The sequence below is a fragment of the Oryzias latipes genome, chromosome 13 (genome assembly GCF_053564925.1).
Source record: "Oryzias latipes strain Hd-rR chromosome 13, Olatipes_Hd-rR_3.1".
Classification (NCBI taxonomy): domain Eukaryota; kingdom Metazoa; phylum Chordata; class Actinopteri; order Beloniformes; family Adrianichthyidae; genus Oryzias; species Oryzias latipes.
Window position 1 is genome coordinate 31,779,282 of NC_136249.1, and position 27,381 is coordinate 31,806,662.

Here is a 27,381-nt window from a genome sequence, read left to right on the forward strand (position 1 = left end):
ACATCTATTTCCTCCGGTTCATTTTTGGATGATTTTACTGAAAATGACACACTGCTTCCTGTTGTTCCTGCATTCACCGGATGCGATAAGGGCATCAGGGGCATCGAGTTTCAATGTTACGTCAATGTATACAAGGGATTTGAGGTCCTGTGGTGCGATTTGGGCGTCGTGTGCAGTGCGGGGAAGTTAATGAGGGCGTGTCAACCAATCAGGGATTCAGATTTGGGCACGTGATGTTTTCAGTGACTCGATCAAAGGGTAGAAAAATGTATCCAATATGGCTGCTCCTGAACTTCCATCCATTTTCTTATCCTGCTCTGGCCGCGGGGTGGCTGGAGGCTGGACCCTACACAGGTCACTATGACGGCCTTCACAGTCCAGCCAGACCCTGGGTTGGGCGGTGGCATTCGCTAGCTACAGCTCCATGGATTGTTTGATAGGGTGGTCCTGCCATCGCCCAACAGTAAACCGAGACAGCCTCTGGCAACTCAGCGTGGCAAGCAAGGGAGCAGAGGATGAGGATCGAGGGAGCGCCGCGGCTCACTGACGGAGAGCGGGTGCCGTCATAGCGGCCGCAATCCCTTCAGCTCCCAGGACTTATGATGTTTATCTTATTTTCATCAAGCCAATAATAAAAAAGACTCCCCGGTTTTATTTTTACTTTTCCCCCCAGTGAGTTAATGCTCATACTGGGCCACAGACAGACAGAAGTAACTGTGAAAGTGCAGCTTTAGGTTGATCTGATGCAGGGATAGTCCCATAGACTCAGTTGGAATGGGGCAGGGGGGGGTCCTGATAAACCTTTCAACTGTCCTAGTTTGGCCTGATTTTACAATGCAATTAATGTTTTCATTATCTGTGTTTCAATCACACACATGCTTTAAAACTTTATCAAAACTCTAGAAATGTCCAAAAAACACAATTTCCCAATTAAACTATTAGATCACAACCATGCAAATAAACACAAACCAACTCACGCAATCATTCATTCAAAAACATGGGGGCAGATGTGAACCATACTTCTGATTTACAGCAGATACATTCAAATTTCTGCGACGGCACTAGTACTCATCATCATCTATCAAAGGAGACGTCTGTGCCTTATCCAGGCCATGGAGCGGCGAGCTCCTTACATGTGGGAGCGGCTGCGGATTAAGCCATTTTGGGGAGCTGTGGATCCAACAATTTCACATGACACGCTCAACATTTGATGAGCTGTGTGATGCTGTGGGACCTCTTGTGCCGCCCCCTGTGCGGCGCCCAAGGCAGCCAGTGGTATCTGGTTGTTGGTCACTTGACTCATTTAATTTGAAAAAAAGTGCAGTCAATATCGATACGCCTCAAAATAAATGGATAAATGTGAGATTTGTTTTAAAATGGTCTTGTTTCCATTTGACAGATTTATTATCGCAAATCCAATTTGTGGAATTTCATAGTCAATGGAAATGCAGCTTTTGTATTTATATAAAAATACTGTGTAATTCAACTCTGGACAGGAAGTCATAAAATAAGAGAATTAATTAGGGACTTTGGTTTATTTAAAATAGTGAATAAACTCATGGAGGCATCATTAAACCATTGTTTGGATCACTATTTATTTTTAATTTTAAATCTTTCCCATAGACAGAAGATCAAGGTTGTTCCACTTTGTATCTGTATTCACTGTACTGTTTTTTATCTTGTGTAAAACAGTCATAATGAAGTCTAGAATTTGTCATTGATGCTTTAAAACGAGTTTCAGGTCTTTCCCCAATTCAAACTGCAACTGTCAAAAAGACGTGCCCAAACAAACAAACCACAACCTTCAATCCCACACGAGTATCACAAATGTAATATTTAATATTTTACATCCAATTTTAATGCTGAAAATGTAGACATAAATAAAATCTAAATGTAAAATGCTCAGACAAAAAGAAAAGAAAAAAAAGCCTCACCTGGTTCCATTTTAATAACTTTGATGGCTGCCAGGTCTCCATTCTGCTTGTTTCGTGCCTATAAAGATAAAAAAACCAGCAACATCAAAAATATTTACTCTCTATATTAGTGGACTTCCAAGAAACAGCTCACATGACTGAAAATAGAACACACAAACACACACAGAGAGTTATCTAGCACTCCAGAAAAGGTGCACAAATCCGTCTGTACATCTTGACATTTAAAAGTGTGGTAGCAGAGGGCGGTGTTACCTTCTCTTGTCAACAATGCCGAATTAGACATTTTTATAATAACCTTTAGGTGTGAATGACTAAGTTGACTTCGGTTGAGCGAACCATAACGTGCACAAACTTCAGCCGTGGAGTCACAGAACCCAAACGCCGACCATCGAGGTGAAGGCGCGGACATCGAACAAGCCCAGAGAAGTTCGACACCTGCAAACCTTTAGCAGCTCTTGAAAATACACTTCTGTTCAGGTCTGAAAAACTTGACCACGTGTAGATGTGTAACAGTTAAAGCAGCAGCAACTATGTGAGTTTCTGATATAGAAGTGCATAACTTTATTTGTGTGGTACTTCATTGTGCATTTGTGTGGTCCATAAAAGTCTGGCTGAGGTCTGAACTTTGATGGGACTGAAGCTCTGCAGACTTCTTTTTAAAAAGCCTCGGGCAAACATGCAAACCTGCAGAGTTCTTTGCATTTGGTTCCCCTCTTGCCTTTTTTTGCTCATCGTTTCTGTTTTTAAGTTTGTGGTCAAGTCAGCAAACCAGTTTACCCGGTAAAATCTCCGTCCACGCAAAGCGTACTTCACAAAACGTATTTCAGAACCTCCGTTTGCAGCAACTATCACATCGTGGACTCGTTTGAAAAGCAGAAGGGGCTTGTCGCTTTGAAAGCAACATTGTCATTGTGGTCTCAAGAAGACTTTGGTCAAATCAAATCCAATCAAACTTTTATCTGTATAAATAAAAAAAACATTCCACAGTTTAAAATATTTATTTTCTGAGGTTTTACTGTTTCTAAGTGTCACATTTACTAAAAAATCAACACTTTTACTTTGAAACTCCTGCATGTTCCTCCTGCATCAACACTGTCATAGAAAATCAATATCACTTAGAAGTTTCAATGTCGATTCGTAAAATTTATTATTTTTAAAGGTTTTTTCTTTAGTTGTTAGATGCAAAAGCTTTTTAGGCAGTTTTAATGGAAATATTTATAATTCTTTTCATAAAAGTTCCACTTTTGTTAAATTTGAATTTTTAGTATTTAAAAGCTCATTTTTATGTGTTATAAATTGTTTAATAATGGAGGTTTGATTAATAAATGGATATTTATCAGAATCAAAAATGTAATCACATTGTGAATAGAAACTAAATGTTTTGAGTAGTTTTGCAGCATTGAGGTTCTGTTCATCTGATAGAGAACAGGGACTCTGGTTTTTAGACAGTCTGGTGTCTGTTTCTGTAAATAAAAGTTCGGATAAGCTTCCACACCTGAACTAACTAGGCTGGCTCAAAAAGAAATCAACATTGAAATGTGTTTGATTGCTCTGTACACGGATAAAACCCCTTTAAAATCTGGAATCTGCCGGTTGCGTATGAAAGCTAAAAGGATTTGGACTAAATTTGAAGAGTGAGGTAATAAATAATAAACCCGGATTTATATAAAAGAAACTGAATTGATATTTTTTAAATAAAGAAAATTCTGACTAAATTTTTGATCCAAATAAAACCCAAAAAAATATTTTTATTCACTTTCAACCACCTCTAGAAACTTGATAAAATTGTAACCTGATCACATCTGCCTGTTTTTTTAACCCTTAAGAAGTCAGATCGATTTTTTCTGAGAAAATTTAATAATGTTGAACACAACACTAACCAAGTGTACCACTAAACACATTTTACATTTTAGTGTTACACTGATGTCACCCATGGGTTCTAACGGGTTAAGAAAATAAAAGGATGCTGAGACACAGCAGCACCCTTAGGCATCGTTTCCACTGAGCAGTCCAGTCTGGCCCAGTTTAGAATAGTCCAGGCAATTCAGGTGAGCTTCTCTAGTCAAAGTTGGACCATCGCAGCATGCGGGGTAAGGCAAACATACATACAAAGCATTTGATGTTTGAAAGAAGATTGTGGGAGGCGAAGAGGAATATAGCCACTTTCTTGGAGCTTTCTTTTGTCGTAATGACCTTCAGCCAATCAGCAGGTTTCAATAGCATCTCCGCCCTAAACAGTCTGTTCCATTTTGGACCATTTGGGCCCAGAAATGGTACGATTCGGTCTAGCTTAACAGGTCCATTTTTTACTGTATACACTCAAAATACAAGACTGGACCGGATCAGACCAGTGGAAAAGAGGCTCTAGAGACCACCTCCATTTATTGCAGATCTGACCATTTTCTGAAAAGAACAGAAAGAGAAATGGTAATGGTAAGGAAAGGCTACAAACCCAACATTGAACACAGGGAAGATAAAATCTTAAAACAGAAATACACATCTCCCTATCGTTTGGTGAATCTTTTTCCTTGAGATTTTGTCCCAATAAGGGCTCCTGCAATGGATTGGCCAACCATCCAGCGTGTACGCCGCCTTCGCCCAACAGAAGCTGAAAAAAGGATGGGTGGATGTCACAGGTATTTTCCACTATTTTATGTCATCTTTCCCAGAGGTTTACAGATTTTAGGGAGGCAGTTCCAGGGAGGTTTCCTGCAGTTTTCAATGCAAATTTATCAACCACACATTCCCTCTTAGAAAGAACCGAACAGATTTTTTACTTTATGTTAAATAGTAGGAACACAGACAGTCAGAGGTCCCCTCTCACCCCACGCAGTAGTCTCAAAGTTAGTCTGTATATAACACAAGATCAGTCGGGGCAGGAGCGCTTGCTCAAAGCGAAATGGAAACTCCACTGCCTCAGAGAGGGAGTTTTAAAACAGTATGGCCTGCTGTCCACAGGCTGAAGAGAAGGGAGGTGAATCAGCTCGATAGTTACGACAGATCTATACCAAACAACGATGAATGTGTCATTCACTCCTGTGTCACTATGAATTTATTTTAACACTGGCTGGATGGCCTTCAGCGTCCACCTCCGCTTGGAAAAGGACATTTGCTTTCTCAAAGGAAGTCAACCTTCGGCATCGTCATGTCAACGGCAGCTGATGTTCTGCAGTTGGCGTTTAGGCTCTACCACTCACATTAAAGTGGAAAGTTGAAGTAAGGGGGTGGTCAATCAACTGCACTTTCCTCCATCGCTTTCCTCATTGAACTGTAGGAGGTACTCAGCTTAAACTTAGTGCCATCGTAAATTTGTACGCACACATTTTTAAATGGCATCCACAGAAATTTAGACGTTGCCACAATACAAATAAAAATGCTTGTAAGTTCTCCATTTTGCTCTGGATTTACAACATTATGGTTGTGTCCGAATTGCCACCGTAACCACTAAAAACTATATAGTACGGCAATATGTAGTGCAGGGAATTTTAAAAGCAATTCGGACACCATGCTCACTACTTTTTTTTTTAAAAGGCTGATGTGATGTCATCAATCTCACGAAGTTAGAATTGAATTATAATGAGCCTTTTTGCGACGATTATTAATTAGTCCACTGTCTTCTGAAGATAAAACCTTGATGGCTTATCAAAAAATACATGTAAATAAATTTTTCTAGTAAAAATGTTCCGACGCAATGCATTGTGGTCTATATTCGCCGATCTAGTTAGAGTCGATGCACACTGGTTTTTCACAAAGACTTCTGGGAAATTTCCAGGGCACACAATTTTGGAATTGTAGAGTCGGACAGCACTACAAAATGGTGAACGCACAATATAGGGGTTAAGATGGGAATTCGGACATACCCTACGATTCATTTGATGGCTCCAAAAACACTAGAATACATTAAAGGGCAACCAAAAAAGGATTTGATGAACTACTAATGTAGTTCTATAAAGTAGCGATACATTTTATTGATTTTTATAAAGACCCACTCCAATGAAAATCACGTTTTCAACACGTTCTTATGGCACTTTTTTCATGGGGGACATATAAAAGAAATTAAGATTAAATGTACTTTTCTGAGTATTTCTTTATTTAAATTGATGAGAATCAGGAACAGATAAAAAAAATTGCTGTTTGAAGAACATATGCTGCACATGCCTCCTGCACCGCTCCATTCCGACGCATCTGCTTGTACACAACTACGCCTTGGTTTTCCTCGTCTGAGCTGGTCTCTGGCTCAAAACTGCACACCTGGATAGCTGTAATGTTGTTTGCCATTTTTTGTTGCACCAGTAATGTTAGATTATGGTGTGAGGGGTTGTAAATTAGCAGGAGAACGTTTAAACAGATGAATAATGGTAAGGGGATGGGCTTAATCTGCGCCAACGACTCAGCGATGAATTTGAGATAAACTCAATTCAATTAAATTTTATTTGTATAGCCCAAATTCACAACAACAGTCGTCTCGATGGTCTTCGTATCGGTAATTGAAAAAGTAAAACATAAAATCAAAAGGATCATGAATACATAGAATTCAATAGGAAAATACTAAATTGAACTAACAAACTGAATAAACTAAACTGGCATCCCTGCCCTCAGACCCCCCCTTCGTGAACTTCTGCTGCTCTGTTTTAAAAAACAACAGTTTTTTTAAATTTTGGCTAAAAATGACAATCATAACTAAAAGACTACTGGGAATGCTTTGAAAATAGACCAAAAGATGATCGGAATTGGACTTCAAATTTTTAGCTAAATGGGAATCACTCACAACAGGTCCACTGTGGATTTCATTCTAAAAGAAAAGAAGTCCTTAGTTTTGAGACAAAAAGCAAATATTGCAATTAATCTGATATATGCAATATGTAAGATTGCAGGGTGTAATGGGGATTAATTGTGTTCAAGGATCACAGATTTGCTGGAGCCTATCCTTGCCACTGTTGCGAAAAGGCCAAGTTTAGCCTCAATGGTTGACCAGATGGTTGGCCAGTCCATCATTATAAACACACAAATAAAAAGAAAAACATAAGAGCTTTACAGCTGCATGGAAACTTTAATTCTTGTTGCTTTTATTAATTTTTTAGCAATAAAAAAGCAAATAAAACTTTTTAGTGTTAATTTCAATAAATTGAACATATTAGTCAAGGCCTAAAAACACGAGCATTGCAACCAAGTTTGAATTCAGTTGACTACAACTGTGGTTTTTAGCAAGAAATAATCCAATCTTTATCAATTCTACAGAAACTCACTATCAGAGTGAAGACTATCGGCTAACACGGCAACCATGAAAATAATTTTTCCTTCATTAAATGGAGCTATGCAAACATTTTAGGAAAGTATCAAGTGGAAAGCCATGACAAGAACTATTGAAGACCCCCCCCCCCCCCCCCCCAAAAAAAAAAAAAAAAAAAAAAAAAACAACAACTTTGTACTAAAAGGCATCCAGCAGTAATGGAAACTCCATTCTACTGCTGAGGTCTTTGGGTGCGTTTGTGTGTCACTGTGTGGGACACCAGGCCGGTCACAGAAAGGAAAGACGCCCCGCAGTAAACAAGTAAACAATGGCAAAGTGAACCGTCTCATCAGAGGCCGTGGACTGAAGATGAAAACTTCTGCACCAGACTGAGTTTCTACCGATCATCTATGCAGAGGTGTTTCCCCTCGACTGAGCTCAGTGAAGACACATGACTGCACTCAAGCTTTAAACGTTAAGATCATGGAAAAAAAAAGAAGTGAACCCTGCTCACTTCCTTTAAACAAGAAATAACTGAAATTTCACCAACTTAATGCTAAAGGGCAAACAGAGAAAACAAGAAACTTAGAAATTGAAACCAGATAAAAAATCTTGAAATCAATAAACTTCTTTTCACGATTGTTTCAGTCAAAGGGTTTATTTCAGTAGGTCTGTTTTAATGGAAAGACATTTTCAACACTTTTGTCAACACATTTTTTGTCCAGTTGACAAAAAAATGACAATAACACCAGTTTCTCATTATTAATTTGGGCTCTTTTTTTATAGGTACATTGGTTGTACTTTTACTGCCATACAATGTTGGTAAAACAACAGAAAGGCGGAAGTATCTAAACAATTCTCACGAACATTCGATGGATAGTTTGTTGTGTTGTTCTATAAACTGTCTGTGAAGGTTCACTTTCGTTCAATCGACATCCTGAGGTTGAGTCATGGCACTAGGCCTTAAACTCTCTGACCCTTTAATATCAGAGACATCATGGGCGACATGAAATAACAAAACATCGTTCGAACTATTCTAACTCTTTGATCGTTTACGGAATTAAGGTAATTCTAACAGTCCACACAATGTACACTCTAATTGTTTCATTTTTGTCATTTTGACGCCAGCGTCCCACCTAATTTACCTTAACTTTATCTTATGTTAAGTTAAATGGCCGAGCGTGGTGTTGAACATTTCCCGCGATTACTTTTTTTTTTCTTTCTCCCCTTTCCGACCGTGATCAGAAGCGCGGGGGACCCAAGGCGGATCCTCCTCCTCCTCCCTGTTCTGACCCTTAGATTCTCCAGAATTCTCCAGAACGGGTTGGGAAAGAGTCCATAGCATCTATTCTGGGGGAAACCTTCTTTTATTACCGTTGTCCTTCCTCCGTAACAGACAACATGAATGCGCTCCCACACTGCCCCCCCCCCCCCCATTCTCTCCGGCTGCACGCGCTCTCCTCCTCTCTCTTACACAAACGCGGGGGCGCGTGCGGACCCTACACATACACATTCCCATTCCACAAGAGTGGGTACAGATGATCCTGGCTCCAATGCCTTCTTAAAAATGAGAAGATTTTTATTGTGCTGGCTCCTTTGTCAAAATAAATTTATTAATGAAAAAAGAGCTCCACTGTTGACAACACTGTTGTTGGCATCCATGTTAACGTTAGCTACTTCCGCAAACGAGTGACGTCGTTCACCGTTGAGTACTCTTCTGCGCATGCGGGTCAATTTTGGGTCGTTTCACGGTCACACTGTAGATCACAAAAGTTCGGAATTACTTGGAAATGTGAACGGTCTTGCAAAAAAAATCAGATTTTTTCAATAAATCCAAATTGAGCATTAAGCCCTGCAGTGTGAATGTAGCCTAATTCAGATGTGTGAAAGTGTGTTGACCTGGCACTGTTCTGAGCGAACACATACCAGTCTTCACCACAATTCAGAAGCCTTTCTTTGGACTAACAAGACTAAAGTTCATTGGAAAGAACACGTCTGTTATTCCAGATCGGAGTCAGATAGAGACAAAATTGTACTTAAAAAATGTGTTTCTGTTACATCCCTTAACGGGGGGAAACTGAGAAATATAGGTAACATTAAGAAAGGGTTGAAACTGTGAGGTGACTGATGAAAGGACCAATACAAAACTAATAAACTCAAATGACTGGGACAAAACCGAGGGTGGCAATGTCTTAAAATCCACATACATTCTAAGGTATTTCAAAGCAGGAAAATATACCTTAAGATACAACTACTTAAATGAAAAACTATCAAATAGAAGATAGAGAAAACCAAACTGAAAATGAACCACCTGGTGGAACAAAAGCCAGGCTTTCTAGGTTAAGATAGACAGCAGGGCCAAGCACGGATTCCCAAGGAATTGAGCTCCCACTGGAGAAGGGGTTTCTGGGAGCTTTTAAACCTCCCCTCCCAACCTGATATTTGGTGGAAAGTAAAGCCTCAATCAGCTCTGAAGGAGGTGGAGTCAGCAGCACAGGTGAAGCTGGACTACCTCTGCAGGAGCTGAAAACTCACATAATCATGTCAGTTCATAAACAAGAAGTCAAAGTCAGGAAAATAGTCAAAGCATGCGGGCTAAAGGCAGCAGTGGGTTTGAGGTTATGCAAATCACAAGTATACCGACTGTAAACTATGCTTCAGTAATCCAGCTCACTAATCTTGTTCTTTTTTTTAAATTTAAAGTTTTTTCAAATAAAATATTTCTCACATATTAACCTGACATTTTTACATCTGCTCTAAACTGTGACGTTAACACCAAGACGCACTCATTCAACGGAAATCAAACATGAATTACTCCTAACCTTTGAACAGGAAACAGGAAGACCAGAAATAGAAAAGAAAATGCACAAAACAGACAAAAGACGAGAAGATGGACGCAAAAAAACATCAAAATAACAGAAACCAATAGCTGAGCTAGTCTGAGCTCTTCACCAAATAACTTTTTAAAGCTGGTGCACAAACTCACACCAAAACTAGCAACAGTATTTTAAACTTTACTGAGCAAAAACAGTAGATTATCATCCCTTTGTTTAATATTTATTACAGTTTTATGTACAGTTCTTTTCAAATACCCCTTTTCACCAAATACCAGACAAACTGTAGCCTTTGGTTCTTCAGTTGTATCCTAATTTATTTATTTGCTGAATAAAGCTAAAAACCAACCATAATGCAAGCATATTGACAGCAAAGCACACATTTACATTTGCACAAAACCACAGTTTAACGCATCTCTGAGGACAGGTTTATTGAGTTCTTTGCCTCCTCAATCTGCAGTCTTCACTTTGCATCTGAGGTTGATCTCACACAACACCAGGTGCAGCACAAAGCTTCTTCGGGACGACATGCCTGAAAGTAGAGTTGCACCACGATGTAGAACACCTTAGTAGCACAACCCACATCAGATAAGGAGAACCGGGCTTTTACGGTAACAGGAGGAATGTCTTCACAAGGTTGCAAGAAACTCCATCAAATCTGAGGTAATCAAAGCCCAGATACCAAGAACTCTAATGTCAAGAAAATGTTGTGAAAGGACATAAATGAAAAAAACACCACAAAAAGAAATACACTGAAGCAAATAAATCAGTGGCTTAGCCTTCAGTGTAAGAGATGGACAACTGATTTAGCTGATTTTAAGACACAGTTTTGGCTCTCCAATCATCTCTGGCAAACGCTAAAGAAGATCGCAAATGACATCTCAGCTTTTTAAAAAAAACAGGCAAATAAAAGACAAATGTGCCCCATGCTCACCTGCCAATCAAATGACCACACCCCATTTGCACACGATTTCAACATAAATTTAAAATGTAATGGAAAAAAAAATCATAAAAATCCATTTCCATCTCAGTTTTTATGACTTTTGAATACATCCAGAGATAAAAGGGGAAAAAATAAAAAATAAATTTTTATTTATTTATATATATATATATATATATATATATATATATATTAGGCTTTAAGTGTTTTTACTACTGTATTTTTCAGAGTATAAGTAATCTTTTTTTGCATAGTTTGCCTATATCGTGTATTTATAAAGCCTTTCAGAGTAACCTCTATCCATATATATGATAATATATATTAAATTTGGCACACTATTGAACAAATTATTTATGAAATATGAATTATTTTCGCAGCTCATTTTCCTACTTGAAAGCAAGACAACATGATCTCTGAGGCACCGCCTTGCCCTCCTTGTGGGTGCCGCCCATTTCATGACGTCAACCCAGCTAGAGTCTGCCTCGGAAGAATGTCTGTGTTTCGTCCACTAAAACAAACATCCAAACTTTTGCAAATATGGATGTGCATATTGTGCATAGAAAAAGGAAGGCTATTAGCCAAGAAAGTGGGTGTGTGTGTTAGCCTGGTAGTGTAGACTCTCAGGAAAGAGATGTTCCTCAATTACGTATACGTACAAATGGAAGAACCCGTTCGTTTTCATGGATTTGGAGGGGCTTGTGCTCAACAGATCAAAATACCACTTTTGGGTTGTTTTTCATGAGGAATAAACATTATAATGCACTTTAAAGCTCAAAAAGTTGATTTTGTATGGGGGGACTTGGTGTAGCTTTAGTTACTCTAGCTTTCAACTGAGCTTCAATCCAGAGGTCAAAAGTTTGCTTTCCAGCTAAATTCTCAACTTTTCCACCTTACAATAATTTATTTAATGTAAAGATAAAAAAACTTCTTCCATCTCCCTCTGTCATGCAGACAGAAGCTGACATATAAGATAATCATCAAGATCGTCCACAGAAAATACTACCAAATTCTACTTTTAAATCTTTCAAAGCCTAACACTGCTTAAGGATTTGAACAGGGACTAAATTTGAACAAAACTAGTGGCAGATTATAAGTTGCTTCAGAAGTTTGGTCACCATAGTGATGCCAACCACTCCAATGGGGTTTTGTCTTATTATAACTTGTTTTTCATAATTGTGGAAAACTGATACAAAGATTTTTTGAAATGTCAGAATGATTTTCTAAAAAATAATTGTGGGTAACAGTGAACAAATCTGCAGTTACTGAATAAAAGTAAGCACTGGCTATAAAAAAAAACTAACTTGAAAAAGGCCCATTTGAGAAGAGGAAAGAGAAAAGCTCCGTTGGTCATCAACCTCTGATTAGACACGACTGCGCACATAGAAATGAACTTCTTCAAATGTCAAACATCCAGATTAGATCTCTGCTTACAAAATTCTTGTTTTTATAGTAAACGAACACAACAGGATTATGTGAGGGCAAAGCTGTTAGATTTTCCACACCGTGAGGTACTGGTGGAGTAATGTGGTCAAAACTAGTTTGATAAATAAATGCTGAAGTACCGCAGGTGGAGCTGTGAAAAAAAATACATTCAATTAAAGAAATTTAAAAAGCTGACTTTTTCTAAACCTTGTGACTTATTTGATGAACAAAACTGTAAAATTCCACTTGAAAATGAGCCGTTTATTATTGGTTGCTTTGCAGCACAAATGCAGTCTGACCTGACAAAGTCATTAAAGTCCCACCAACTACATTTTTTTTCTGTTGTAGAAGTGTCCCGGTGGTCTTTTAATTGACATTATGCAGTTTTTAATAAAAATGTAAAAACCTGTGTTGTTTTTCATACCACAGCAGGACATTATCAGAAATTTGCCTCTTGGTTGTGCGCGTGGAAGTAGCCCCACGTTGATATTCCAACATGCCTTTGTTTACACTCTTTCCCGTTAACCTATAGCTCCTCGGAACCCCAAGCTAACGTTGACGCGACAGAAAAACGGCGAGCAATATTGAATGCAGCCATACAAGTTTAAAGCCAGATGGCAGCTCAGAAGGGGAAAATGAAGATGTTATAATGGATCTATTTGTCTTCAAGTGGAGGATTTGGAATTATAGCAGAGAAGGGAGACTTTTGTGGTAAAAGTCAGTTGCTGCGTCACAAACCCAATCTTTCTCAAACTGTGGGTTTTTGTCTGCTGCTGATCCATCACAATTAGAATAAAGAAATCTTAAATTATTTTATATACGTCTTCCATCAAGAGAAAAACGCTATAAGAACATGTTAAAAACACCCAAAATGCCATTTTCATTGGAGTGGTTCTTTAAAGAAACAATGTTATCTATGTCACTGTAATGGTAAAATAATTACAACGAACTCCAAATAAAATGGTGTTTATTGGTGTCTTGTAGCATTTTCTCTTGATGGAGGACAAATGTATACAAGAATTTAAAATGAAAATGTAATTTCTGAGTATTTCTTTTTAAATTGTTGTGAAAAAGGAGCAGACAAAAAAAATTCAGCTTTATAAAGATTGTACTCGCCATGTAGATAATACAATGGGCGAGCTACAAGCTCCCTGCTCCGCTTCATTCTGACTTGTAGGTAAATAGATCCATGTACGTCTTTTTTCTCCTCATTTGAACTGGAATCAAAACTGTATAATGGATAGATCCAATATTGCTCGCCAATTTTTGTTGTTCTTGTAATGTTAGGTTGGGGGTGTGAGGGGCTGTAAGCTAGCAGGAGAGTGCGTAAATAGAGAGCTCCTCACAATGGGGAGGGGGGGGGCTCTGTGCCAACAGTCATGCCTACAACTTAGAAGTGAATTTCTAATGTACTGCGGCCGCTCTGCAGAAACTATGTCCTAGACAACAACAGTTTATTTTTTTTGGCTAAAAACTGCATTTCGTAATCATAATTAAAAGACCACAGGGTACGCTTAGTTAAAAACGATGAATACTTATATAAACCCTTTATTACCTTCTTAGAAGGCCCAAAGTAAATTACAGTCACAGTCCCATTTACCAGCATACAAACATTCACACACCAATGGCAGCTCCATTGATATAAGCACCAGGAGCATTGTGGGGTTCTGTGTCTTGCCCAAAGACACTGACACATAGGCAGGCAGGACAGGAACCAACCATGCGATCTTCTGATTAGAGGTCGACCTCTGCAAACAAAAGATGATCGGAGTGGGTTTTGAGATTTTTTTAACAGATTATTCTCAATGTAGAACCTTTGAGGTAGGCCTGGGTGAAAAATTGATTGAATGAATTAATTCAATTTTTTTGTTATGGGCGATTTAAAAAAATAACTAAATCAAGTTTTTGTGTTTTGTTGTTACTGTTATTTATTAATAAAGAATACTGTGTTGCAATTATGAATTGTGTTCATTTGCGACACGGCCGCCTGGGGGATTTTGTGTTTGGCGGTGGCGCGGGCGGGGGGCCATGCGGGGTGCGGTTGACCGCGACTCCTGCTGCTTCATCACCACGGTGATCAAAAATCCCACACCGTCACAGCTCTACTTTATAAAATTAAAATTAGTGCAACTTGTCCAGTACCGATAGCAGAACCGTTGAGGTCAGGTCTTACGGTTACTGCGGTCTTGAAGAACGTTGCCCCGGGGCTCGTTCAATACCGGGGCGCGGTACCCAATCCATACGAAAGGGGCACGGTGGAGAAAAGCGACCGAAGCGGTCGCTTTGCATATGGCCAAAGACATGGTACCCATATATACCGTGGAGAAGACGGGGTTTGTTAATTTAATTAAAACTTTGATCCCAGATATGAACTGTATTAGTAATCCTTTGGAAAATGGTGCTACTCTCAAGGTGAATGTTTGTCTACCTTTAGTCTAGACTACAAAGTGTGACTTAAAACACAGCTGGGACTTTGATTCCAAGAGTGTGTTCATTTATTTATTCATCCCAGAAATGGGGTGGTTACATTTGTCTTGCGTTTGATTAAATAAAAACAAAATTTGCTTTAAGTTGTCTGCCGTTTGTACTTATTGCTTTCCTTAAGTGTGTGTGTGTGTGGGGGGGGGGATCGGAAATCGAATAAAAAAAACAAAATCGGAGTCAGTGAAGCACGAGTGGAAGAATATTCCAGTTTTGCTTAAGTCCAATGTTCATTTTGATTTTTTTGTTTTTGCCTTTCGTCTTTCCAGCCGAAAGTAACTCGGGACCTTGTTGATCTGCTCACTTTGTGAATCCTTTTTCATTCCGTGTGAATTAAATGAGTTTAATAAGAATTTTTAGGCCATATCGCCGAGCCCTACTTTGAGGTGCTTATCTCTTTGTCTTTTTCGATGAACATACTTAGAACACTTATCTTTGCAAAAATAAAATACCAGCCTAAAAGATAAATGAACCAAACTAACTAAAGTACACGGTTTCCTCAAGGTAACCCATGATTGGTGAAAAATGTGAAGTATTCATCCTTAGTTTGAATTTCCCTTCACACTTTTCTTGGACAGACATGAACTTTTTCCCATGTTTCTCTCGTTTAAACTTCCAACCTTCATAGATAAAAAGGGCCAGATTTATACAGTTACAGAATTTGCGATTCTGAACAGGAGACAGGAGAGTAGATTGATTGACAGTAGTTTATAGCCAATCAGGATGCAGAACCACATATGCTGTAAAAAAAAGTATGCAAAATTGCACTAATAAAAATAGGTTAAATTGCAAAAGGTTTACCTGTGTTATAGTGAAAAATCACTGTAATCTCCACCCTATCTTTATCTTGACACATGAAGTAAAGCGATTTGTGTTGTAGATATAAAAGGTGCTAGGAAATAAACCTAATTAATAAAGCTCAAGGGCAGACTCCTTTATAATCTTCAATAGAAAAATCAAAAAGTCTTTAAAGGTTTGCTAAAGGAGGGGCAAAATAGGAATAGTTTCACATCAAAGCCCCACCAGCCACAAACCCATCAGGGTTTTTGCTTTCTGCTCAGTTCATGCACCACAAGAAATTAGGAAGTTAAGTCTTCATAACTGGTTTGGCTAGTAAGAAAATGTTCTTTTCTGGAAATGTCAACGCAAAGACCTCTCCAAAAGATCACGTGGGAGTTGGAACAAATAAGAACAGACAAAAAGAATCTGCCCTGGCTGGTTTTTGAACTGCAAAAATAAAATCTCTCTGCGTGCATCTTTGAAATTCCATCCAAGACACGGACTTGTTTATCTGTGAACTTCATCTCCTTTCTTTAAGAAAAAATTGTTCTACTTATATGTTGTAAAAGGTAGTTTGCTTAAAGTTTTAACTTAAAACCTGACCATGGTGTCCAGAAAGAAGGGTGAAAACTCTTCTACTGCTAGGTTATATTTACTCTGTAAACCCAAAAGGTATCAGATTATGCCCTAAAAAGACAACATCATCTTTTCCGAGATAGGAGACTAAACAATAGAGGGAAAGGTTCCGTTCAAAATAAAATATTTAACACCACCCAACTTCTTCTTCTTATCATTCTAAACATATTCAGGGAATGTACCAAGCCTGACTGAATGAGCATCAGTGCACAGCTAAAATGTGTTCATTAAATGCAATATCACAACCAAAGTCCAGAAATAATTTGATTCAGGATGTAATTTATCAGATTTCCTTCAATGCCAGTGTATTTTTTCAATTTCCAAACCTTTTTTTGGTTAATAACTAAAAGAAGTTTTCACACAACAAAAAAAAATACCTATGAAGCAGTTTTTTACAATAGTTACAAGAAGCAGCATAAAAGGAACGCATTAGTCAATGATTTAAAATTCTATTATGCACTTGTATGGAGTTTAAAAAATTGTTAAGACATGTTAATTCATAAGATGAAATTACTTAAAATCTGCACACATTTAACGAAAATATTGGACAATGCAGAATCTTAAAATCTCAAGCAAAAGTTTCAACATGTTTTTCATTTACTTGTAAAAATATTTCTGTTCTTTTAAGTTTTACTAAACAAATGATACAGCAAAGCGGTTTGCAGAATGGATAAAAAGCAGCGTGTGTGCAGGATTTCTGACCTACAGCTTTTTTTTTTGTTATAAATGTGCCATCCTGGTACTAGATTTGTTTTGCAGGAAAAACATCTTAACAGCAATAACTGTAAGCTCTTAAAGACTTGATCTATTTTCAAAGCGTTTGCTGTGGTCTTTTAGTTATGATTAGGCAGTTTTTAGCCAAAAATCTAAAAACCTGTGTGGCTTTCTAGGACATAGTTTCTGCAGAGCGGCAGTAGCTCAGAAATATACCTCTGAGTTGTGGGTGGCACCGCTTGTGCTGAGCAACACCCTCTCATCTTCCCCTACCTATTGCTGAGAGTTCTCTGTTTACACACTCCCCCTGCTAGCTTACAGCCCCTCACACCCCCAACCTAGCGTTATCGGTGCAACAAAAACGGCGAGCAACATTGGAGCAATCCAGCCGTCCAGTTTTGACCCAGATGCCAGCTCAGACAAGCCCACCAGCATATGTGATGTGTGTCACAAATACAATCTTTTTCAAACTGCATTTTTAAAGCTTCTGCTTTTGAACATTTTAGTGATTTGGGGCACAGCAGAAGGTCTGAGTTTCTCAGGGTCCAAGGTGGTTCATGTGGGACCACGTGTCAGCAACATACTTTGGTGTTAAACCACAAAAAGACTCGAGCAAAAGCAGATCAGCTTTGATGTCTATGGCCCAAGCAACAGGAAGTTAAGTTCAAAGATGTGAGGACAAAGACTGATATGGTCGTACTTCCTGGTTTTCAGGACCCAAACAACTGTGTTCTGGTTGAACTGCCTTACAGCACATTTGCAGAGTCCAGAGAAGAGACCATTAATCTGAATTAACCTGAATAAGTTAGTCTAGGTCTGGTTTAGACAAAATGTGTTTGATTCTGCTATTGTGTTTAAAGGGAAAATCCTTACATTTTATTGGAACTGTAAGAGCTTAAGTCAGAGTTCATGATAACACCCAGATTCCTAATATGATGTGTAGGTTTTAGAGAAACTGAAACCACTAAACCATAGTCGTGTGATGGACGTGAAGATCAGGGCAACTAAATGTTGAAAAGCAACTTGGCATGGAAACTATGTCAGCTGTTTGGATGCCAATCTGCCGTTTAACATCTTAAAATTGCACAAGGTAATTTTAAAATCATATAGATCATTAAGCAGAAAAACTGACATAAATAGGAATGTTTTGTTATCTAAAAAACCACTCCGATGAATTTTGCGTTTTCAACATGTTCTTGTGGCATTTTTCACATGATGCGGGACACATTTATTAAGTAAATTAAGATTACAATTGCATTTCTGAGTATTTCTTTATTCAAACCAGGAGAAGATGAAAAAAAATGCAGTTGGAAAAAGTTTGTATTTGTGACATAGAAAATACAATCGGCGGGCCACAACCATCCTCCTTCACTCCACTCTGATGCAGACACTTGTAGATGACTAGATCCATGTACGACACCATTCTCGTCTGAACTGGCACCTGGTGCATAACCGTACGGCTGGATAGCTCCAATATTGCTCGCTTGTTTATTTGCACTGCTAATGTTAGGTTGAGGGTGTGAGGGGCTGTAAGCTAGCAGGACAGAGCGTACACAGAACAGTGATGGTAAGGGGGCCAGGGTTGCTCTGCGCCAACCTTCCCACCCACAACTCTAGAGAAAATTTCTATCGAACTTCTTGGATTTTAGTATACAGAATTCCCCCCCTTAATCATGGGGTTTAGGGACTCGGAGAACCGGATCGAAGACATGTGAGATATATCAGACTTGGAGCAGAGCAGGGAAACCTTGGCTCGTTTATTTCAGTTTCTACGTCACAACTGTGAGCTTTTTCAAACATCTTTTCGTCTGCACCTGATTCATCCCAATTCGAATAAACAAATACTCAGAAACACTGTCTTAATCTTACATTTTTTATAAACCTCCTCCATCATGAGAGAAATGCTACAAGAACATTTAAAAAAAAAAAACACCAAAAACACAATTTTTATTAGAATGGGTGTGTGATAATCCTTCATATCAAACGCTCACTTTGTAAAATGCTTACCTGGATACATTCAACAGATTACTATCAACACTGAACACAGAAGAAAATTCAAGACGAGAACAATTTAGCACCAAGAAATTCTCCAAATGCTCTAATTTATGGTCAGTTTAAAACTGAAAGAAAAAGAATAACATTCTTTTTAGTCCACTGACAGGAATTTCTGATGTCCAGTAGTTGATTATAAAATCCATGTTTGCTAAAATGCTTGGACAGATGTGGTTAAATATTGGCCACATCATTGTCTGCATCTTCAGTAAATAGACTCAAAATAAGAAAAACAGCAACATTAGTACATCTGCATGTGCCATCTACTTGTTCTCGGTCTCATTTTAGTTGATGGAAATATATGTGGTCTGATGTGACCGCTTTATTAATATCCTCAGGGTGTTTGTAGATCCTGAACAGGGTTTCAAATGCTTTTCTGGAGCTGCCACCAACGGACTGACAGATGACAACAGCCACTACCTAAAAAACCCAAAATAACGTTAACACTGCCCTCAGCAATGCGCATTCAAGCAACCACTTCAGATGAAGTCTATGTAAAGGCGTGTAAAGGTGTGTAAATGCGTGTTTCGGCCATCCATGCTCAAAACTCACATTCACACGCCTAGGGAAGTTTTTATGACTACGCTCACAACCGGTTTTGCTCCACGTGCAAGACGTACAGCTACTGAACGTACGTTAAAAGCTAAACCAGATCAAACTTTGACCAATCATGGACTCGGATTTGTTAGTGAAACGTGTGTAGTGTCTTTTCTAATTCATGGAGGTGCCAACCGTTTGAATATTAATTATAGAGGAGACATTAATAATTGTGTTTTTCCTGCCAATTTGAAATTCTACAACACCAAAGTTTTTCATTTAATGGAATGTAACTTTGAAAGAAAAAGCCTGGAGCAAAATTCACCAGATCTGTACCGCTTTGGCATTTGGCACCATGCCTCTTCTGACTATAGGTGGTGGAGATATGCTAGAAAACAGCCCCTCTCTACTTGTCCACCGTAAACACAATGGGCTAAACGCAGATTCTTGGGTGTCAAATAACCAGTGTATATGTAGCTTCAGAGCTCCAATGTTCAAATAATGGTACAACCAGAGATGTCTTTAGCTGAAGCAGGGTCATCTGACCCACAGTAGTCAGCTTAAGACTTCATAAAGATTTCATGCCATCATGCGATTATAAAATATCACATTATTTCTCAACAATTGTAAATAAATTTGACGAGAAACCATTGATAATATTTAAACACAGAAAAGCAAAATTCTTCTGAAACGCTAACTTGCTTCATGTACAGTTACAGGTCCTTATGGCCCTACATATGGACAAAAATCTTTTAACCAAGACAAAACACCCGCAAACTTCTATGTTCATAAATAATCATTTACAGGATTTGTTTATTCAAATAATTTGTTGTTTTCTGAAGTGTTTTGAGTGTTTTTTAGAAACTGTAGAGAACGTGAAAAAGCTACTTCATGTACAGCTTCAGTTGTTGTTAAAGAGATCAATAACTGCTTTTGCACATACAATTGAACAATATTCTTTCATCGTTCTCTAAATACAATACAATCTTAAGCGTTCTGAGGATTTTAAGTATCAGTATCTGCAAATCATCAGTGGTCTGCTGAGTTATGAGTGGAGTTTGTTACTCATCCTTCAGTAGAAAACATCTGCTGCTTTAATCACTAAAACAAGGTTTAAATGAAAGAGCTGCACTCTAAGGACTGCTGCTGATGTAGAAGTGTGGCATTTAGAGCAGGAACCTTTGCTAAATTTGAGAGAAAAACAACACGTGGCGAGCAGCATGCAGTGCTGTGTGTGGGGGTGCAACTGCATATGCATTGATCAGTGTGCGTGTCTGCACAAGAAGCAAAGGCTACTTTTTACATTCCAGTAAAAACTAAACAATAAAATCCAGTCATGTGTGGACAGGATTGGTCAACTGGGAAACTGCTCTGTATCTCTGAAAAACCATTTCAATCTGAAAGCTCCTGAAAGGTAATTTCATATTTTTAACTTGTTATACAAATTCAAGCTTTTTGTTAAAAAAAATTGAAATGTTTAGGTCTCAACTGGACAAAAATATACTTAAAAGTTATCCCAGAAATTTGCAAAGATGAACTATCAAATGGTATTTGCACATTTTCAGCAGCAGCAGAGAGATGTTGCCTTTACTTTATTGGCTCTTCTCTGTTACCAATGTCAATGTGTCAATATCGGTTCTATTCAACCATCAAACCTTTCTCAAATTCTGAATCTTGTAACCTTTCCTCCAATGAAGACCAGGTTTAAACACAAAGTGGTAGAGTTAATTAAAAAACCCACCCTGATAAAAAATTGTGCTTTTGGTGTTCTTGTAGCATTTTACCCATGATGGAGGACATACTTCTCAAAATTCCATATCTAAGTATTTCTTTATTAAAATCATGGTGAAGGCTAAGTTATGTCGCTTGAAAAAAGATTGTTTTTGTGACCTAGACAGTACACTGGGCAGGCCACAAGCTTTTATGTACGTCTTCTTTTTCCTCTAAACTGCAATCTGGCTCAAAACTGTACAACTGGACTGATCCAATATTGCTCGCAATTTTTGTTGTACTGCTAATGTTAGGTAAATAGAAAGGTCTCATTCATAGGTTACAGGAATGGGGGCAGGGTTGCTCTCCGTCTATGGTCCCGCCAATAACTCTGAGGTGAATTTCAAATTAACTCCTGTTGCTCTGCAGAAACTGTCCTAGAAAACGGAAGAGTTTTTTAAAATGTTGGCTAAAAAATGCATAATCATAATTAAAAGACCACTGAGAACGCTTTGAAAATAGACCAAAAGATGACCGGACTGGGTCTTTAAACTAATTGAAAACAAGACGGTTAGTAGTATTACTCATGGACTTCCTATTCAGGTCCAAAGCAGTGTACAGTCTCAGTCCCATTCAAACATTCACGCACTGATGGCGGCTTCGCTGCCAAGCATTGGCGCCAATCTTCCAGAGGCAATGGAAGACGTGACCAAACTCCAAAAAACAAACTAATGTACGTCATCAAATCACCAGTTTCTTTCCAGATGCTTTACAACAAACAATATGTATGTTAGAAGAAGAAATGTCCAAATAAATCCATAGCCAACAATATTCTGGACACGTCTACGTTTGACTTTCTTTTTCTATACCAAAATGTGTTCAGTTGTACTGGTGAAGCATTATGGAGCACTTTGGCCTGTGAGCGCTTGTATGAGTCTGCTATAGCCTCTGCACATTCATAATAAATAGGAAAAACCTGTTTAACTGCTGACTGCACTGCAAAAACAGGCCCCTAAAAAATAAGTCAAACATTTTTACCCAATTGGCAGATTTTCTATCAATAAAGCACAAAAATCTTAAGAAAAAACATTTTTTAGTCACTGTTTTCTTAAACTATGATTATTTGCTACATAAAAAGATAATTTTTCTTAGACAATCTTTTTTTTAATGTATTTTTACATTTACTTTAAGACTCAGAACAATTTGTTTTTTTTCTTTTTACTTTTTACGAACTTCACAAATAAACAGAGTCAAAACCATCCATCCATTTTCTAAACTCACTTAATCCTTTTAGGGATCATTGAGGTGCTGGAGCCTATCCCAGTACTTGACAAAGGGGAGGTACACCGTGAACACATCGCCAATCCACCGCAGGCAGATTCAAAACCAGCTGACAATATATGGATAACCCAACAAAAATGTTTAGAAGTTGATAGATAAAAAGATTCTTGGACTACAGCAGGGGTGGGCAATTCCAGGCCTCGAGGGCCGGTGTGTCTGCATGATTTCCAGATAGTCTTGCCCTACTCATGGCTGATTACCTGGTTCAGGTGTGTCCATCCAATTAGAACATGCCAGAGCAGGGTATGCTGGAAAACATGCAGGAATGCGGCCCTCAGTGCCCACCTCTGGACTACAGAATGCTTGGTAAGACTGACCCACATTGAGGACATTTTCACAGTTGAAGATAATGGATCTGATTTTTTATAAAGCAACTTTCAACTGGAAGTTTTCGATTTTACGTGTGAAATCTGGATCTATTAACAAGCCAAATGCTTGGTGTGGACCAAGTGGGTCCTAAACAAATACAATCCTTCCCATCTATAGATCAGAACAATTGCTCTACAAACACCCCCTGAGGCCTTACATGAGTGTAACTCTTTCTGGAAGTACAATTTTCCCTGCTTCAACTACAACTTCACTTTTCCACAGAAAAATACAGTTTCACTACCTTCAACAAATCTGACATTTAATAGTAGATTGATGTCTTTTTCGGCAAAGGCAAAAAACTATTTTAAGGCAAAAAAAAGAGATATAAATACTTTCAGTTCATGTTACGAATCACTTCCTCTGACAGAGTAAGCTGCAGTAAAGAAGCAGCTGCAATATGACAATGAAACTAAAACTAATCTCATCCTATTTCATTTCAAATTAGAATAAAACTAAAAGTAGAAGTAGTTTTAGTAGAAAACTAAAAGAAGTAAAAAAAAAAAAGCCAGACTGGAGATTGTATCAGTCTAGAATATTCCCCATTTAAACCATTTTACTGGGTTAAGTCTATACTTAAACACAGCCTTCCCTCCAGCCATAGTTTCTCAGATTATTATCTAATTTACATTTTTGTGTGTGTTGCAAAGACAATAAAAAGCAGCAGGGACTCTGACCTTGTAGACTTCACCATAGGTTCCACCTCCAACTCTTAAAAGGATCTCAAAATCATCTTGAGGGTTCTTGGTGGAGATATCCAGAGCTGCCCTGTGATGGAAATCCATGTTGTTTCTCACTAAAACCCCCCCTTGGGCATGTCAAACAACCCCTCACACGTTCACACACTCCATCTAAGACCGACGACCACTCAGCAGAGGCGAGTTATGAAGAAAGAGCTCCAGGAGCTGCAAAACGAGAGCCCTTATGTTGAGTATGACTGGTGCTTGGCTCAGCTCCAGTCTCGCACGTCTTCCTGGTTCTCTCAGTCACTCTCGCAGATCCTCCCTTACTTCAATCGCACACCTTCCTTTTCTCTCTCTCAGACATATTTTCGCAGCTATTTTGCATAATTGAACTTTGTTTCCTGTTTTGTTTGCATTTAGCACTTCTATAGATCACCAACGCACAGAATACTGCCGTTTGCACAGTCGCATGTTTTGCATTTTGCAGAAGAAAAGTCAGTTGATCTCAAGCTAAACCGACAGCTTCACGCGTACCAGATTTTTGCGTGAGTGAACACGTACGGCAGCCTTTAGGAGAGTCAGTGCTTGCAGATGTCTGACTTGTCACTGTACAACTGCGATTGGGGTTTTTCTGCAGTGGTTTCAGTCTCATCTTTACACCCACTGAAACAACGTGTGTGTGTGTGTGTTGCAGCACTGCAAGAAAAGTCACTCAAGCTTGGAGCTCCCTTTTCGGCTTCCTGTTCATATCCTGTTCATAGGGGGGCACCCATCACATCCTGTTAACAAGCAACAACCAGTTTTTTTTTTTTTTTAATGAGCTATAACTTTTAGACAGGTGCAAATGAAGGTGTTAAATATGGTAAGAATGCCGGTAAGAAAGAAAAGCACCTGTAAAAAGAAGTGCAGCTTTAGTTCAGAGAAATGCTTTAATGCATCATCTGGTTAACAGAAGAATCTGCAGAAAGCTTCATGAGAATTCAGGAAATAGTTGTGCTGTAGTGTGGAAGCTGGAAGTGGTGCACCGACAGAAGCATGTGCAGCTATGCTGCAGACTTTGTAGCCTACAACACGCCTACTGCTGTTGGGGACATCTAATATAAATAAGACCCTAAAAAATATTTTATAAGTAAGTAAGTAAATCAATAAACAAATAAATGAATAAATAAAAACAATAGAACAGAATCATTGCACTGAAGGCCAAGGGTTATATGGCAGTGGTCCCTGACCTCCAAGCATCAGACTGGTACTGGCCCATGGGTCATTTTGCACTGGCCACTGACAAAAAAAAGAATAAATCCTGTATGCTACTTTGAATTATTTTTTTAATTTCTGATTCTGAAGGAAGTTTTATTTTGGAAAACTATCAAATTCTGTCCACCACATCCCTCTACGACTTACTCTTGACCATTGACTGTATATCCTCATGTACAGTCAAAGCACTTGACGCATGTCAAGTTGTTCGCCTTGGTCACGTGTCTTAAATACATCCACTACCTTCTTAAAGCTGCTAATGCTCGTGCCACTAAATGAAAAGGCCATAACTAAAAAAGCTATTAAAAAAAGCAGTTGAGAAAATGGAGTATTTGACCTTTAATAGAGAAATCTGCTATTTACAGTCAAAAACAGGAGTCTTCCTCCGAGTATGGATTTATTTGGACAGTTGTTCCCTTGTACCAAGCACACATTGCATTTATGTGGCCACTGACTGTTACTCATACGCCGATGATAAAGTTTCAAACACATTGGATTTGCCTTCAAAATATTTAAATATACCTGCTTTATGACAGTAGGGTCGTTTTATTTTGCTTTATTTATTCATCACACCTTAAAAGTCGGACACAAATTAAGTTGGCGTCCAGTTGTTATAGCCTCTACTTTGAGGTTTAAGGGAAAGTCTACAGGACATTATAATGGGTTCTACACCAAGTCTTAGTGTACACCAGCTGCAAATATCTTACAGAGAATAAAGATTCAATAAATAAAGTTGCTGATTTGTGGAAACTCGTAAAAGGGACATTTAAGAATTTTAATGAACACAATGAATTAAAATTTATTAAAAAAAAAAAAAAAAGATTAATCTTTTAGTCATGAAAAAAAGCCGAGCCTGTATTGAGTGTCATAACGGCATGCTAGGAAAAAAAATAATAATAATAATTACCTTTAATTGCCTTTACTGAATTTTACAAATCAAAAACAACTTCTACAAATCAACATCTTTGTTTCATCTAATCTTCATCTGTAAAGTATCTGCAGACAGTTTCAAATTGTCTTTTTAAACTAAATTTAATGTTATAGCATTTTAATTTGAAAAATATATATTTCAGAAACAAGGAACTTAAAAATGATTAAATGCCAACTTTGACCTTGTTCGGACTAATCCGTGAAAATATTTTCTGATAATAACCGGTACGTGGGCTAATAAAGGTTGGGTACCACTGATATAAAGTACTTTACAAACCGCACCAAAGTTTTAACCTCAACTGAAAGAAATTTCTTTTCATGAGACACAGCTCAGCTGTCAACCAACGGCCTCCTCCACCTAAATGTGGTAGACTCAGTAAACAGGTCTTATGACCACAAATAACAGCCTCCACCTTAACCCAGACGTAAATCTATTATGCTACCGGTTATTGTTCCTTTGATTCCAAAAGGGAAACTGAAACACAGCAATCAGGAATAGACACAAAAACAAAAAGAAACAACAACAAAAAAGCTGAAAATGCATATAAAATTGACACTTTTTATTCATCATAAACAACTTTTTTATATTTTTTATAAAAGTCTTGTCCTGCTTCATAGCAGACTGTACCACATTTAGATAGGACAGCATAAGTCATCAACAAAGTACCAATCAGTGCATTACAACAACTTTAAATGTTTATTATTAGGGGTGCAATGTAACACAAAACTCACGGTTCAGATAGTGTTACTGTTTTAGGCTACGTTCACACTGCAGGCTGAAACGACCCAATTCCGATTTTTTTTGCCCCTATGCAACCCGATTCCGATCTTTTTATGACAGTCTGAACGACACAGATCCGATCTTTTCAATTACTACCCAGGCCACTTGGGTATGCCGTCCTGAATCCGAAACGTATCCGATCTTTTCAATTGCGACCGCCGTCTGACCGGCCAGGCGGCTTGATTCCGAACCATAGGTCATCGATACGCAACAAACGTCATCATTGTGCGTTGAAGTAGGCGGGAACGAAACATAAACAACAACCATGGCAGACGATGCTGCTGAGACCAGTCGGTGGAAGGGATGCGATGTCCCCGATTGGATAAATCTTTGGGGTGACAGCTCTATTCAGGCCAAACTCCAGGGCTCTTATCGCAACCGGGCGGTTTTTGGAAAAATTTCCAGCTAAATCTGGCCGAGCGTGGTGTTGAACATTTCCCGCGATTACTTTTTTCTTTTTCTTTCTCCCCTTTCCGACCGTGGTCAGAAGCGCGGGGGACCCAAGGCGGATCCTCTTCCTCCTCCCTGTTCTGACCCTTAAATTCTCCAGGATTCTCCAGAGCGGGTTAATAAAGAATCAATAGCATTTATTCTGGGGGAAACCTTCTTCTATTACCGTTCTACTTCCTCCGTAACACACAACCTGAATGCGCGTCCACACTGCTCCCCCCCATTCTCCATCGCTGCACACGCTCTTCTCCTGTCTCTACGGCGCGTGCGGCCCGAACACATCCTCATTCTACTACAGTGGGTACA

General features: G+C 38.6%; 1 protein-coding gene across 7 annotated transcripts in view; it reads right to left on the reverse strand.

Moving 5' to 3' along the window:
* The window catches only part of map4k1 (mitogen-activated protein kinase kinase kinase kinase 1), an 87,903-nt gene that overhangs the window by 25,995 nt on the left and 34,527 nt on the right, over positions 1–27,381 (reverse strand). For 5 of the 7 annotated variants that reach the window (XM_078930167.1, XM_023961684.2, XM_078930166.1 and 2 more), the window contains exon 3: positions 1,935–1,992. In XM_078930167.1, the coding sequence (XP_078786293.1) occupies positions 1,935–1,944 (10 nt within the window). In that variant the 5' untranslated portion in view covers positions 1,945–1,992. Of the gene's footprint in view, positions 1–1,934; positions 1,993–23,654; positions 23,984–27,381 lie in introns of those variants that run through there. The other 2 variants (XM_078930163.1, XM_011482263.4) reach the window with 1 other exon arrangement.